At 42.3% G+C, this 15,681-nt stretch overlaps 1 protein-coding gene across 1 annotated transcript; it reads right to left on the reverse strand.

Annotated features, from left to right (window-relative positions):
• Window positions 1-7,091: 7,091 nt before the first annotated feature.
• On the reverse strand, window positions 7,092-8,062 carry LOC109237377. The gene is made up of 2 exons (XM_019403675.1): window positions 7,550-8,062; window positions 7,092-7,400 (listed from the first exon to the last, which is right to left on the reverse strand). The coding sequence occupies exons 1-2, from the start codon at window positions 8,060-8,062 to the stop codon at window positions 7,092-7,094; spliced, it is 822 nt and encodes a 273-aa protein (XP_019259220.1).
• Between the last annotated feature and the right edge of the window lie 7,619 nt (window positions 8,063-15,681).

Here is a 15,681-nt window from a genome sequence, read left to right on the forward strand (position 1 = left end):
CTCCTCGAGAGAACTAGTTGAATACGATCCTGAAATTGAAAAATCTTTGCGGTTGTTGCAAAAAGAACAAGTTTCACGATCTCAAATTTCTTCACAAGAAAAAATGGAGAACGAAGAACTTAACAACAACAACCAACTCCCGCCACATCAAGTAGAAGAACATTTTGATGAAGTGGCACCACGACGTGTTAGAATACTAAGAGATTATGCAAGACCAGATCATTTTGAAGGAGAATCAAGTGTAAGGAGACCACCAATTGCAGCAAATAACTTTAAAATTCGCACAGGCTTGATTCAAACTATTCAGCAGTCATGCCAATTTACTGGTGATACGAGTGAAGATCCTTATATCCATCTAATTAATTTTCTTGAATTAGTTGAAACTTGCAGGTATAATGGAGTCACAACAGACGCTATCAGGTTGCGACTTTTTTCCTTTTTCTTTAAAAGGTGAAGCCAAAATATGGTTGCGATGTCTGCCGAGAGGTTTAATCACTACATGGGACAAAATGACTCAAAAATTTCTTAATAAATATTTTTCACCTGCAAAAACATTTAAAATGAAGCAAGAAATTAATAATTTTGTCCAAACAGATATTGAATCTGTATACCAAGCATGGGAACAATTAAAATCAATGCTAAGAAAATGGCCACACAATGGTATCCAAGATCCTCATATTGTATATATTTTTTATCACAGTCTCAAACCCTCTACTAGAAATGTTATTGATGCTGCATCAGGAGGATCCATAATGAGCAAAATCACTACAGAAGCCATGCAATTGCTCAAAGAAATTTTTCAAAATGTCGTTCAATGGCCCTCTGACAGAATGATTGTTAAGAAAACGGTATGAGTCAATCAGGTTGAAGCTTGGAATTCATTAGCGCAACAAATTGCAACTCTGACACAAAAAGTTGAGGCCCTTCAGGTAAATACTCAATCATCATCTCAACATGAGAATTGTGACGTTTGTGGAGGTAATCATCCCAATCATGAGTGTCAAGCTTCAATACAAAATAAAGAACAAGTAAATATTATTGGTTATAGAACTAGTTATCCATTTGGTAGTCCCATGGCACAAAAACATCCGGGATCCCAATGGAGTAACCTAAATGGTGCTGAAAATCCTCAAAGATTTTTTAATCAAAAGCAACAGGTACATGGACCACCTGGTTTTCAAAATCAAAATAGAGGGCAACAAGATTTCCAGAAATATCAACAACCACCCCAAAGAGCTCATCAGCAAAGTCTCGAAGACATGATGTACAAGTTCATTAAGGCTACCGAGGAGAAGGTTGAAAGTCAAAGTTCAGCCATCAAGAATTCAGAAATCCAGATGAGCTAATTAGAAACCCTCACGTCTGAACAAATAAAAGGTGCTCTACCAAGCAACACCGAGAAGTGGAACAGGTAAATGAAGGTGAGAATAAAAGAGACTCTGAACTTCTAAAAGAACACAAAGATAAAGGAAGAAAGGTACAAGAAAATGAATTGATAACAATTCCTCACTCTGTACCCCTCCCTTTTCCCCAAAAAATGAAAAGAGAAAATCTGGACAAACAGTTTTCGAAGTTTCTGGATATTCTAAAGCAACTTTATATTAACATACCTTTCACAGAAGCTTTGACACAAATGTCCTCATATGCTAAATTTCTCAAAGAAATTTTGTCAAGTAAAAGAAAATTGGAAGAAGTTTCAGTGGTTAAGCTTACAGAGAAATGTAGTACTATACTTCAAAATAAGCTTCCACAGAAACTTGGTGATCCAGGGAGTTTTACAATTCCTTGTACTTTGGGAGGTTTTGAAAAGGCATTATGTGATTCAGGTGCTTCAATAAATCTAATGCCTTTCTCAATTTTCAGGAAATTAGAACTTGGTGAAATGAAAGATACTTGTGTGTCTCTTCAATTAGCTGATCAAAGTACTAAAAGGCCCAAACGAATAATTGAAAATGTCCTCGTTAGAGTAGATAAATTTGTATTCCCAGTAGATTTTATGGTACTGGAAATGGAAGAAAATACTGCGGTACCATTAATTTTAGGTAGACCATTTCTCGCAAAAGGAAGAGCGATCATTGATGTTCATCAAGGACAATTAATATTGCAAGTTGATGAGGAGAGAGTAATTTTTGATATGCAGAAAATGATGATATTCCTTGGAAAGAGTCATCATCATCTTATTTTCAAATTGACTTACTAGATGACCTTGTAGACGAATTCAAGGATAATCAATTAATTATTGATTCATTGGAAAGATGTTTGGTCAGGTCAGGTACCACAAGTGATAAAATCCCACAATCAGAGAAGAAGATGAAATACTAGAAAAAGAATCAGAAAATGAGAAAGTCTCACAAGAAGAAGTTCAATCAAAAATTGAACTCAAAAATCTTCCCTCTCATTTAAAATATGTTTTTCTTGAACCTGAATCATTTCCAATAATCATTTCATCTTCTTTGACTCCAGAACAGGAATACAAACTGATAGAAGTCTTGAGGAAACATAAAAGAGCTTTAGGGTGGACTATAGCTGACATCAAAGGAATCAATCCAGCTATTTGTATGCATAGGATCCTCATGGAAGAAAATTACAAACCTATAGTCCAACCCCAAAGGAGACTGAATCCAGCAATGCAAGAAGTTGTCAAGAAAGAAATAGTGAAACTACTAGCGGCAGGTATCATTTATCCAATATCTGAAAGCCCTTGGGTAAGTCCTGTATAGGTAGTACCAAAGAAAGGAGGTATGACCATAATAAAAAACGAAAATAATGAACTTATACCTACTAGAACAGTCACAGGATAGAGAGTCTGTATTGATTATAGAAGACTTAATGATGTCACGAGGAAAGATCATTTTCCTTTGCCTTTTATTGACCAAATGCTTGAAAGAATTGCAGGCCATAGTTTTTATTGTTTTCTTGACGGATATTCTGGGTATAATCAGATACCAATTGCTCCAGAAGATCAGGAGAAAACTACATTCACATGCCCCCAAGATACGTATGCTTATAGAAGAATGCCATTTGGACTATGTAGCGCTCCTGCTACATTTCAGCGTTGCATGTCGGCAATTTTCTCAGATATGACTGAAAAGTTTCTTGAAATTTTCATGGATGATTTCACACTTTTTGGTAATACATTTGAAGATTGTCTCTATCATTTAACTTTGATGCTTAAAAGATGCGAAGAGACAAATCTTGTTCTTAACTGGGAAAAGTGTCACTTTATGGTAACAGAGGGAATTGTTTTAGGACATAAAATCACTGCTAAAGGAATAGAAGTTGATAAGGCTAAAATTGATCTTATAGCAGGATTACCCCCTCCCACCACTGTTAAAGGTATTAGAAGTTTCTTAGGGTATGCAGGTTTTTACAGAAGGTTTATAAAAGACATTTCAAAAATTTCAAAACCTCTGACTAACCTTCTAATGAAAGATGTGAAGTTTGAATTTTCAAATGATTGCAGAAATGCATTTGAGTTTCTCAAAGAACAATTGGCTAATGCTCCAATTGTTGTTTCTCCTGAATGGAGCCAGCTATTTGAAATAATGTGTGATACAAGTGATATAGCAGTAGGAGCAATATTGGGACAAAAGAAAAATAAGATCTTTAGACCCATATACTATGCCAACAGAACCCTCAATGAAGCTCAAATGAATTATGGAACAACCGAGAAAGAGTTATTGGCAGTAGTATTTGCGTTTGACAAATTTCGTTCTTATTTGATAGGAACAAAGGTTACAGTGTTCAGCAATTATGCAGCCTTAAAGTATCTATTAGCAAAGAAAGACGCTAGACCTAGATTGCTAAGATGGATACTCCTTTTGCAAGAAAGACGTTAGACCTAGATTGCTAAGATGGAGACATAGTCAACTGCCACCAGTATGTATTTGTTACCATACGAGCTAACGAATGGCCCCATAAAGTCAATCCCCCACATGTCAAATACCTCCACCTCTTGAATATTAGTCATCGGCATCTCGTGACGTCGAGATATATTGCCTGTCCTTTGGCACTCATCGCAACTTTTCACCCAAGCATGGGCATCCTTGAACAGAGTTGGCCAATACAAACCCGCTTCCAACACCTTAGCCGTTGTCCGAATTCCTCCAAAGTGTCCACCATATGGTGAAGCGTGGCAAGCCTACAAAACAAAATATTGATCTTTCTCGGGGATACACCTCCGGATCATGTTATCTACACATATTTTAAAAAGTAGAGGTTCATCCCAATAATAAGACCGACAATCGTGAAAGAACTTTTTCTTTTAGATTGAAGAGAGTTCATAAGGTACAATACCGCTTGCTAAATAATTAGCAATATCAGCATACCATGGCATCTCCTTCATTGTCACGGCTAGTAACTGTTCATCCGGGAATGTCTCTGTTATATCTTCAACCTCTACCTTCTTTTCAGCTCCTTCCAAGCTTGAGAGGTGGTCTGCTACTTGGTTCTCTGTCCCTTTTTTGTCACGGATCTCCAGATCGAATTCTTGTAGCAAAAGAACCCGGCGGATCAAGCGTGGCTTTGACTCCTTCTTTTCTATCAAGTACCTTATTGTTGCATGGTCAGTACAAACAATAACTTTTGAACCAATCGGGTACGACCTGAATTTGTCGAATGCAAAAACTACAACCAATATCTCTTTTTCCGTCATAGCGTAATTGAGTTGTGAACCGCTTAGCGTTCTGCTTGCATAGTACATTGGGTGCATCAACTTATCCTTTTGCTGCCCCAAGACTGCTCCTATAGCATAATCATTTGCGTCGCACATGAGCTCGAACGGTTTCTCCAAGTTGGGTGCAATCACCAATCTTTTCTTCAACTCCTCAAATGCCAACCTGCAATCATTAGAAAACACAAAGGGCTGATCCTTTTAAGGAGTTTACATAAAGGGTTAGCAATCTTAGAGAAATCTTTTATGAATCGCCTTTAGAACCCGGCGTGCCCAAGGAAACTTCTCATTGCCTTGATTGAAGTGGGCGGTGGCAACTTCTCAGTAACGTCAACCTTAGGATGGTCAACCTCAATTCTTTTACTGGACACTATGCCCCAAGACTATCCCTTCTTGTACCATAAAATGGCACTTCTCCCAATTCAGCACTAAATTTCTCTCCACACATCTTCTGAGCACTCTTCTTAAATTGTGAAGACAGTCCTCGAATGAATCCCCCACCACGGAGAAATCATCCATAAATACCTCCATAATATCTTCAACCATGTCCGTGAAAATGGCTAACATACACCGCTGGAATGTAGTCGGTGCATTGCGAAGTCCAAAAGGCATTCTCCGAAAGGCAAAGATGTCATACGGACAGGTGAAGGATGTTTTATTTCTGTCTTCGGGGGCTATTAAGATCTGATTGTACCCCGAATATCCATCCAAGAAATAGAAGTGAGATCCCCAGCCAACTTGTCCAGCATTTGTATATGAATGGCAAGGAAAAATGGTCCTCCGAGTGGCTGTGTTCAATTTTTGATAATCCATGCAAATCCGCCACCCCGTGATTGTACAAGTCGATCAACTCTTTATTTTCATTTTGTATGACCGTCATTCCTCCCTTCTTCAGCACACACTGAACAGGGCTAACCCAATTGCTGTCAGAGATGGGGAAGATGATACCCGCATCTAACCATTTGATCACTTTCGTCTTCACCACCTCTTTCATATTTGGGTTTAGCCTTCGTTGATGTTCTCTGGAAGGTTTGTGCCCTTCTTCCAAGAGAATCTTATGCATACAAAAAGCTGGGTTGATACCCTTTATGTCTGCCATGGTCCAACCAATAGCAGTCTTATATTCCTGTAACACCTGTAGGAGTTGCTCAACCTGCACAGATAGCAAACTGGATGATATAATAACAGGTAAAGTAGAATTAGGCCCTAAGAATGTGTACCTGAGATGAGCTGGGAGCGATTTCAGGTCCAACTGTGGTGGCTCCTCTATCGATGGTTTCGCAGGTGGTGGTGTTCTTTCTTCTAAGTGTAGGGGTTCTAACTGGGGTTCCCTTTTCCAAAACCCTTGACCTTTAAGAGCCATGACCCACTCTGCCAACTCCTCACCATCCACATTTTCCAGATTCATCAAGCAGGCTTCTAACGGATCCCTGACATTAATAGTCTCATCCTCCTCTTGTAGTATTATATCTACGGCCTCCACTAGTGAGCAATTTGCAAATTCACTGGGTCTCCTCATAGATTGTTGAACATTGAATATTATCTCTTCATTGTTCAACCTCATTTTCAATTCTCCAGTCTCACAATCAATTAATGCTCTCCAAATGGCTAAAAACGGTCTTCCCAGAATGATTGGTATCTCTTCATCCACTTGACAGTCAAGAATGACGAAGTCTGCAAGGAATACAAATTTCCCCACTTGAACAAGCACATCATCTAGAATTCCTGTCGGTCTTTTGACTGTGCGATCAGCCAGTTGCAGCAACATTGAGGTCGGTCTAGCTCTGTCAATGCCAGGTTTAGTATAGATTGCCAAGGGCATCAAGTTTATACCGGCTCCCAATTCACACAACGATTTAGCAAAAGCATAACTCCTAATGGTGCATGGGATAGTGAAACTACCTGGATCAGACACCTTTTGAGCCATAGGCCTTGTCACTACCGCGATGCAGGTCTGCGTCAGAGTTACAGTGGACAGGTCCTGGAAGTCAAATTTTCGCGACATCGGGTCCTTCATCATTTTTGCGTACCCTGGGATTTCCCTCAAAGCAACCATTAGTGGGATATTCAATTGAATTTGTCTGAGCATTTCCATGAATTTCCTCTATTGATCATCTTTCTTTTTCTTTGCCAACCTCTGAGGGAATGGTGCAGGAGTCAACCTCTGCCCACTACTTTGTGTCTTTTATTTACTGGAAGCTTTTTCTACCACCTGTTCTAGGAGTTATTCACCTTCCTTCTCCTTACCCTTGTCAACCTGTGCCTGCTTGATTACAACCTCAGTGAGCTCTGCTGACTCATCTGTCTCTAATGTAACTGGAGTAGTTGGCGTTGTCTCTCTCCTAGATTGAGCAACTTCTTGCTCCCTTTCTAAATCTCTTCCATTCCTGAGACTCACTGCCATGAGCTGATTTGGGTTTTACTCCTTTGGATTAATGTTTGTATCTGCAAGCAATGTTCCTTGTGAGCGATTGTTCAAGGCCATAGATAGTTGTCCCAATTGAGTTTCAATGCCTTTGATTGCTGAATCATGTGCAGCTAACTTCTCTTGCATCTTTCCATTTGTCCCAATGAGTTGTTGCAGCATACCCCTAATTTCGATCATATTATTGTTCTGCTGTTGATAAGGTGCACGACTTGGCCTTGTGGTCGTGATCCTCCTGGATTGGGGTTGTGCTGTGGCTGGTTTGGTCTGTACTACTGGTTTGATGTTGGTCCCCATTGCTGCCTACCTTGCCTCTGACCTCCGAAATTATTGACATAAATCATGTCTTCTCTGAAACCTTGGTTGTCATTCTCTCCACTCCACGAGCACATATATGACTGGTTTATGCAAGGAGTGCATAAGCCTCCATTTGTGGTATCAACAATGCGCACCTGTTTCGTACCCATCTCATCGATTTTCTTTGTCAGCAAGCTCATCTGGGTCATAAGAGTGGCTATGTTTTCTGCATTTGTGTTGTTTGGGTCAAGAGCGATAGAATGCACTATTGGGGTGAGTGTTGTGTCTCTCGTCATCCAGCCTGAATTTTGAGACATCTTGTCAAAAAGAATCTTACACTCTGTGAATGTTTTGCTCAAGAATGCACCCCTGGCAGAAGCATCTACATTGGCCTTTAGACTGTCAGCCAAACCCATATAGAATCTCTGTCCCAATATCTGATCCGGAATGCCATGATGAGGACACTTCACCAACATACCCTTAAACCTTTTCCAGGTTTCTTGCAAAGTCTCAGTCGGTTTCTGTCTGAATTGCAATATCTCATTAATCTGCCTCGCAGTTTTGTTGGGTGGATAAAACCTGTTTAAGAACTGCTTGACTAGTTCCTCCCAAGTGGAAATAGAGTTTATTGGGAGCGAATTCAGCCAAGTTTGAGCCTCCCCAGTCATTGAGAATGGGAACAGTAATAATTTGATTGCCTCGGGAGTCACATTCGGTTGTCTTTGAGTGACACATATTGATAGAAAGTTCTTTAGATGTTGTTGTAGGTCTTCGATGTATGACCCGGAGAACAACCCTTTATTCTGCAACAGGTGCAGCATGTTGTTGGTAATCTGGAATGTCTCCGCTTGTATCTGAGGAACCGCAATTGTTGTGGCCGGATTATCAGCAGTTGGTTGCGCCCAATCATAAGAGCAGCTTCCGGCACAAGAGGTGCTACCACTCTGATGTTTGGGTCATCTCGATCATTCCTATTGTCCCCGTTGACGCTATCTATGTCACCCATTTCAATTTCAATTTGTTCGTTTTGTTTTAGCTATTTGCTCTTCTTATTAGCCTGATTCAATGTCCGGAATGCTTTCTCGGGATCTGAGAGACCTTCAAAGAGTTCACCAGTTCTCAAAGAGCTTCTAGGCATGCACCTAAGTCACAGAATAGTTCAAACGTGACAATTTCAATGGAAATATTTTTAACACCACAGAAAATTGATCTAACTAATAATCCTAGCAATTCTTCCATGTTGCAATAAATAACACCATTAGTTCCCCGGCAATGGCGCCAAAATTTGATCACACCCAACTATGTCTTATAAAAAGGACTCAGCGGTCACTGCAAATATAATCTGGTTCAAGTCCGGAGTCGAATCCCACAGGGAACTAACCTATTTACTACAACTTTTAACACTGCTAATGAATAGCTCAAACAATTCCCGGATGCAAGATTTTTTATGGATAATGAGCAGACTTTAGTTAACTAAGGAAAAATAACACTAAAACTAGCAATAATCAAGAATAGAGTTGAATTCAATGGTAAAATGGTCTAGGGTTATTGATTTCCCCAATTGTCGGATTAATTCCTGACACGTTAGCTATAATCTCTCGCCATAACACTCTATAAGAAATATGAGTTCTGGGTTACCGCAATTATCTCTCGATCAATTATGATAATTTACTAGAAGCATTCTCTCGAACTACTCTAGTTAACAATTTGTGCAACTCAGAATTGTCCCACCAAAGCTTCGTTATCTCTAACCCTGCTTTTAAATTCAAGTAATTAATATCTTAACTTACCCGAAAGTGGTGTTGTTCAACAAAAATCTAACCAAGTGTTCTTTCTCAAGCAACACAAGATAACTAGACACGATTAATCAAGGGCCTTTTCAATTAATCATAAGACAACACGTAGTTGAACAATCATAGAGTAAAAACGGCTCAATTATATCAAAACAGAGTCAAGACTTCATCCAACAATAGGTTCCATCAACCCTAGATGACGGGTTTAGCTACTCACGCTAATAGATAAAAATTCACTATATAAAGTCATAATCAACAATGGAATTAAAAAAGAAGATAAAAACTCTAAGGAAATTCTCTGTCTTTCTTCCGTGTTCTTGCTTTCAAATTCTCTCTAAAAACAGCTCTCCCCCTCTTTTGGATGAATTAGGCTTCATATAGGTTTAGGTTAGTCGCCCTGGAAATTACATAATTGACCATGGGTTATTGGCTTCCGTCAGCTCGTCCGCGGTCGCGGATCTGACCGCGAATTTCGCCCATGTTCTATCCCCGGCCGCAGATCTGACCGCAGAGCTAGGACTTGCTTTTCTTTCTCCTTTTCGATCGTGCTATCCTCCAATTGGCCTTTCACGCTTCATATTGACTCCAAAACACTCTTTAGCTTCCTCCTAGCTCGGAGTGTCTCCTACAAAACGTAAAACTCTCAATTAGAGCACTTTGTTATCTTTAACATTCAAATATTGATAAAGTGCGGCCAAATTAGAGTGTAAATAGTATCTAAATTGCATAATTATCGTCTACTATCAATTATATTAGAAAAACTCTCGTCGACGCCTAAACGAGTTACCCTCACCTCGAAAAATTGTCCTTGGCATTAGTCATAGCTTCACGAAAGCTTAGACCCTATTTTCAATGCCACCCCACATCGCTGGTAATGACCTTTCCCCTATGAGGTATCCTACATAAACCCGAGCTATCGGGGAGATTGGCCAAATGGGCCATAGAATTGAGCGAGCATGATATAACGTATCAGCCGCGAACATCGATAAAATCGCAGGTACTCGCCAACTTCGTCGCCGATTTCTATGCCAAAGTAATAACTGAGGTCAAAAACGAAATTTCTCGTACCTTCTCTAGTCTACCAGACCTATGGGTCCTATACACCGACAGCGCATCCAACGTGTCACGATCTGACTGGGACTTATACTCGAGGTCCCAACAGGTGAAGTCATTCGCCAATCCATACGGTGCCCTGATATGACTAACAATGAGGCCGAGTATGAGGCCGTAATTGCAGGATTAAAGCTAGCTCTCAAATACGGAGCGCGACGAATCGTCCTTAGATGCGACTTGCAACTCGTTGTCAACCAAGTCACAAGGACTTTCCAAATCAAAGCGTAGAGGCTACAAAAGTACCAGGCAGAAATTCATAAATTGCTACCAGAGTTCGACGAATGTCGACTCGATCAGATACCTCGAGCACAAAACATCGAGGCAGACGGTCTCGCCAAGTTGGCAGCGGCCACCAAAAACATCACGAAGGAAAACATGGTCACCCTCCTCCACTCATCAATTGACCAACTTGAGGTACACTCTGTAAATTTGACTTGGGACGGGCGCAACCGTATTATAACATATTTGCAGGAAGGAGTACTCCCAGCAGACAAAAAGGAAGCCAAAAAGCTTTGAATGCAGGTGGCCAGGTACAGCATCATAAATCACGACCAATACAAAAGAACATTTGGGGGGCCCTTAGCGAAGTGCCTAGGGCCAAATCAAACGAGACGCGTACTCGAGGAAGTACATGAAGGCCACTGCGGTGCCCATACTGGCAACCGGGACCTCGTCAGATGCCTCATTCGAGCAGGATATTATTGGCCCACGATGAAGAAGGAAGCGGTCGATTACGTCAAAAGTGCGAACAATGCCAGAAATATGCTCCTATGATACACCAAGCGGGCGAGCACCTCCACTTTGTTACATCGCCATGGCCTTTCATCAAATGAGGAATGGACATTATTGGACCCCACCCAGCAGGCGAGGTAATGTACATTTTCTTTTGGTTTTAACTGAATGTTTTTCCAAATAGGTAGAAGCAGGTGCGTTCACCCAAATACGCAAACAGAAAGTTATCACATTCTATGGAGAAACATCATATGTCGCTTTGGCATCCCCAAAGAAATCAGCTGTGGCAATGGACCCCAATTCACCGGAAAGAAGACTACCGAGTTCTTCGAAAAATGGCACATCAAGCGAATACTCTCCATGCCATATCACCCCGCTGGTAACGGTCAAGCTAAATCCTCCAACAAAACAATATTGAACATCTTGAAGAAAAATCTTGAGGACGCCAAAGGACTATGGCCAGAATTACCACCAGATTACTACCAGAGGTACTGTGGGCCTACCGCACCACGCCAGAAACAAGCACAGGGGAAACACCATATTCACTAGTCTACGGGACTAATGCCATGATACCAGTCGAGATCGGGGAACCCAGTTTGAGATACTCCAATGAAAACAGACCAAACAATGACGAGAACAGAAAACAAGACCTCGACGAAGCAGAGGAGCGAAGAGACATGGCTTACATAAGAATGGTAGCCCAAAATCAACAAGCAGAACGGTACTACAACAAAAAAGCCAAAATACGACCACCCAAAGTTGGAGACTATGTTCTCAAGGCCAAAACACAAGCGAGCAAAGATTTGAGAGAAGTCAAACTAGGAACCAATTGGGACGGGCCATACAAAATCACGGCAGTAGTAAACAAAGGATCATTCCAACTAGAAACAATGGAGGGAAAGCTACTGCAAAACAATTGGAACGTCGCCCATCTCAAATACTTCAACTTCGGAAGTCAGACGCCCTCCACGTCGTACTATTTTTCCCTCACCCCTGTTTTGTCACAATTGGGTTTTCTCGGGGAGATTTTTAATGAGGCGACAAAGGGGACGTCTCGAAGATTAAGTATAATTCATCACCCCGCCTGCCGACTACTTCTCCAAGCCGAACGATGAAGGGACTGGATACATGGAAACTTCTCCAATATATGTATGAAACAAACGAGACACATGTGATATTCTCCAATGATGAAATAAAGCAGCATTTTTACTCTCCACCAAGTCTTTTCACACTTTACATTCGACCTCCCTCGAATTACTTTACATTCGACCTCGCTCGAATTACTTTACATTCGTCCTTGCTCGAATTACTTTACTTTTGACCTCGCTCGAATCACTTTACTTTTGACCTCGCTCGAATTACTTTACTTTCGACCTCGCTCGAATTACTTTACATTCGACCTCGCTCGAATTACTTACATTCGACCTCGCTCGAATTACTTTACATTCGACCTCGCTCGAATTACTTTACATTCGACTTCGCTCGAATTACTTAATATTCGTCCTCGTTCGAAACCTTCAATGTTCGACCACGTCGAACATCGATCTTATCAAAAGATCAAGGAATCCCCCACATAGCAAAAAAAAGAGAACGGAAATCAAGAAACATATAGCAAAAAGGGGGTTGTTCCATTACAACTGTCAAATTACAATACTTTTTACAAAGGGCATACCCATCATCATACCAAGAATCGGAGTCAAGCATATCCGCATCATCATCAACATCATCCTCACCGGGCGTACCAGGGGCGTAACCACAAGCTTCAGGGGCCGTACGTGCCTTAACACGGACGCCCTCGAGTTCTGCTTCTGAAATTTTCCCGATGGTTTTCAAAGACTTATACACGTCGAGTTGAGCCTCGATGTGAACCCATATCTCGTACAACTCCCGCGGCACGCCGGGATCGGCAGAAGTATGAGACGTGGATGGCTGTGATTGTCGTCGCACCTCCTCGGCCTTCAAGGCAATGACCTGCTCGTTTAATCCAGATAACTCCGCCTCCAGATCCTGGATCTGCTCTTCTAACCTCACCAACATAAGCGTCGATGTCTCCACCTCATTCTCCTGCTCGGACCTACAAACGCGGAGGGCATCTTCTAAGGCCATCGCTTCAGCCACAGCGGCCACTCTGCCTTTCTCGGCACAAGTCAATTTTTCGACCTTGGCGTTCAACTCCCCCCTTAGGTCAACAACCTTCCCCTCCCTCTGCCCAAGTTCAGCAGTTAAGGATGCCACTCGCGCTTTAAGATCGGAATTCTCAGCCATCACCCCCTTGCTCACCTCGAGCTCGTCCTCCTTGGCCTTTAGAGCTGCCTCAAGCTCGCTGCACCGACCGATGACTCTCATTAACTCATTATCCCTCTCCTTTAGCTCTTCATCTTTCTTTGCCAACTCCTCGTCTTTCTGTTTAAGCCTGTCACGAAACAACTAAAATTTGCTATCCTGGTTAAAGACGTCGGCCAGCGTTCGGTGCTTAGTACGGTACTCCCTATACCTAGAGGTCACCTTCTTAAAGATTATCGTCCTCCGCTCCTCCTGCCGGTCGCGTTCGATCCCCATGATAAGAGTCTGACATGCAAAAGAAAGGAGTCAGTATGAGCAGATTACATATGCAAAATAAATCCTAACATTAAAAAGCACTTCCTCGCAGAGCCACGCCAGATATACTCAGCGACAACTCCGCATCACTCATCCCCTGTAGTGCCGTGTTATCAGAAGCCGCGCATAACGGGGGCAAAGGATGGCACCGCCCGTTCCGAGTTGGCCAAAAGGTCATAACCCATGGGAATGATTACGTGTCGGTTAGGACCCTCCGTCCTTACCTCAGTGCGAGTAATCCTCTCCAAGAAGGCCCGTACCTCTTCAGGATCGATATCCGAGCCAGAACTGTCGTCCCCCGCAGGTACCGCTCTATTTCCCCTAGTCGTCCATGATGCGCCACCCTCTGCGGTCCTTATAAGCTCCCCGCCATAATGCACCCCCTCAGCCCCAGAGGGCCTCCTCTCCATAACGGTAAAAATGGCCCCTACGTCTGGTGCAAGTGCAGATGCCGCTTCCGAAGCAATGAGTTTCTCCGGCTCAATATCAGCGACGACGGCCTTCTCGAGCTCCATCCTTCGCCTTTTTCTTGATGGCGACTCCTCCCCATTAGACGACTCGTCTACAAGATGATAGATGGGCTGGGAAGAGATCTCATCTCGCACAACAACAGTCTGAGGGGAGGAATCCCTCATTAATGGAGCTTGAGCACGACCTCCACGAACAGACTCGGCTAAAGAAAATTGCATCCCAGCCGATGCGATAGCTTGGCGAAATGCCGACACTGGAGCCTTCTTCTTGGAAATTCGTCAACCTAGCACCAAAAGGAGGTCGCATCAATGAGAAATGGTAAACAATAGTAAGCTGAAGCAAAAGTGACACTTACTAGACGGGACCTTAGGTTCAAAACGCTTGTGAAAAGACGCCCAATCACGAATCCCCACCCTGTGAGGCAACACGCGAGCCATCCAATCTTCAATGTCAAAGACATGAGAAGGTGCACGTTTCTCAGCTGAAAAACAAGGAAACCGCAAGTGAGATGAAAACGAAAGGACAAAAGAAGGTAATGAGCGTACGATAAAGACACTTACGATTATGGTTCCACTGCTCGGGAAACCTAGTCGGGTCTGCCACCAGGTGTTCGGTCTTGATGAAGAAGTACTTACGCCAGAACTTTCGATTCGTTCTGTCATCCATTCCGATTACCAGCCCTCTGGTCCCAAGATGCCATAGGTGTATCATAGTAAAAACTAGGCAAAAATAAATGCAGCACGTGGCGAACATCAACCTCACAACCAGCCAACTCCGCGTACTTTGTCAGCATCAAGAAAGCTTTATACAAGTAAAGAGAGAGTTGCGCCGGGCAGACGTTGTAAAACTGGCAAAATTCCTCCTCTAAGGGAATGAGAGGAAGAGTATAACCAATCAAGAATGGGTAGACATAGAAGGCGCAATACCCGGGTCTATGGACCTCCACGATGTCGCCACCGGCCGGAACTATTTCTACAAGGGGAGGGATGCGATATTTGGACCGAAGGTCGGCTATATGAGGCGGTCCAGTTTGGATAGGGGTGGGCATCGGTCGGTTCGGTTTGGTTATGAATATTATCGGTTTAGCGTATCAATTATCGGTTTATAAATTTGATAAACCGATAATCGAACCGATAAGATATCGGTTATCGGGTATCACTTAATCGGTTATTGATCATTATCGGTTTATCCAATAAGATAACTCAATCTAGAGTTAAGCAAAAACGAAAAGACAATTCACTAGAGTTAAGCAGAAAAGAGAAGAATTCACATATAGTATACTAAAGGCTTACGCTAGGAGTAACTAGTAAGGTCTATGAAGAATGAAGATGAAGCAACTGAAGAGTGGGGTTGAGAAAGAATAGGAGAGACTGAACTGAAGCCCTAGACAGTTACCGAACCGTTAACCCAATAACCCGTACCGATAATCCAATGAATAATTAATGGTTCGGGTTATCGGTTTTACCCGATATATGCCCAGCCCTAGTTTCGGAGAGCGCCTGAGCAAGAGCAGGAGCAGGATCCTTTGGGAAATCATTTCTAGCCAAAGGGTTTTTGGGAACTATCTCCTCCACGGCAGG

This window comes from Nicotiana attenuata, unplaced genomic scaffold (assembly GCF_001879085.1).
Source record: "Nicotiana attenuata strain UT unplaced genomic scaffold, NIATTr2, whole genome shotgun sequence".
Classification (NCBI taxonomy): domain Eukaryota; kingdom Viridiplantae; phylum Streptophyta; class Magnoliopsida; order Solanales; family Solanaceae; genus Nicotiana; species Nicotiana attenuata.

Coding starts and splice junctions, on each gene's coding strand:
- LOC109237377 (XM_019403675.1), bottom strand. CDS start 8,062: ATGACTGGGGAGGCTCAAACTTGGCTGAATTCGCTCCCAATAAACTCT. Junction 7,401..7,549: donor ATGAGATGGGTACGAAACAG/GTGCGCATTGTT, acceptor GAGGCAAGGTAG/GCAGCAATGGGGACCAACAT.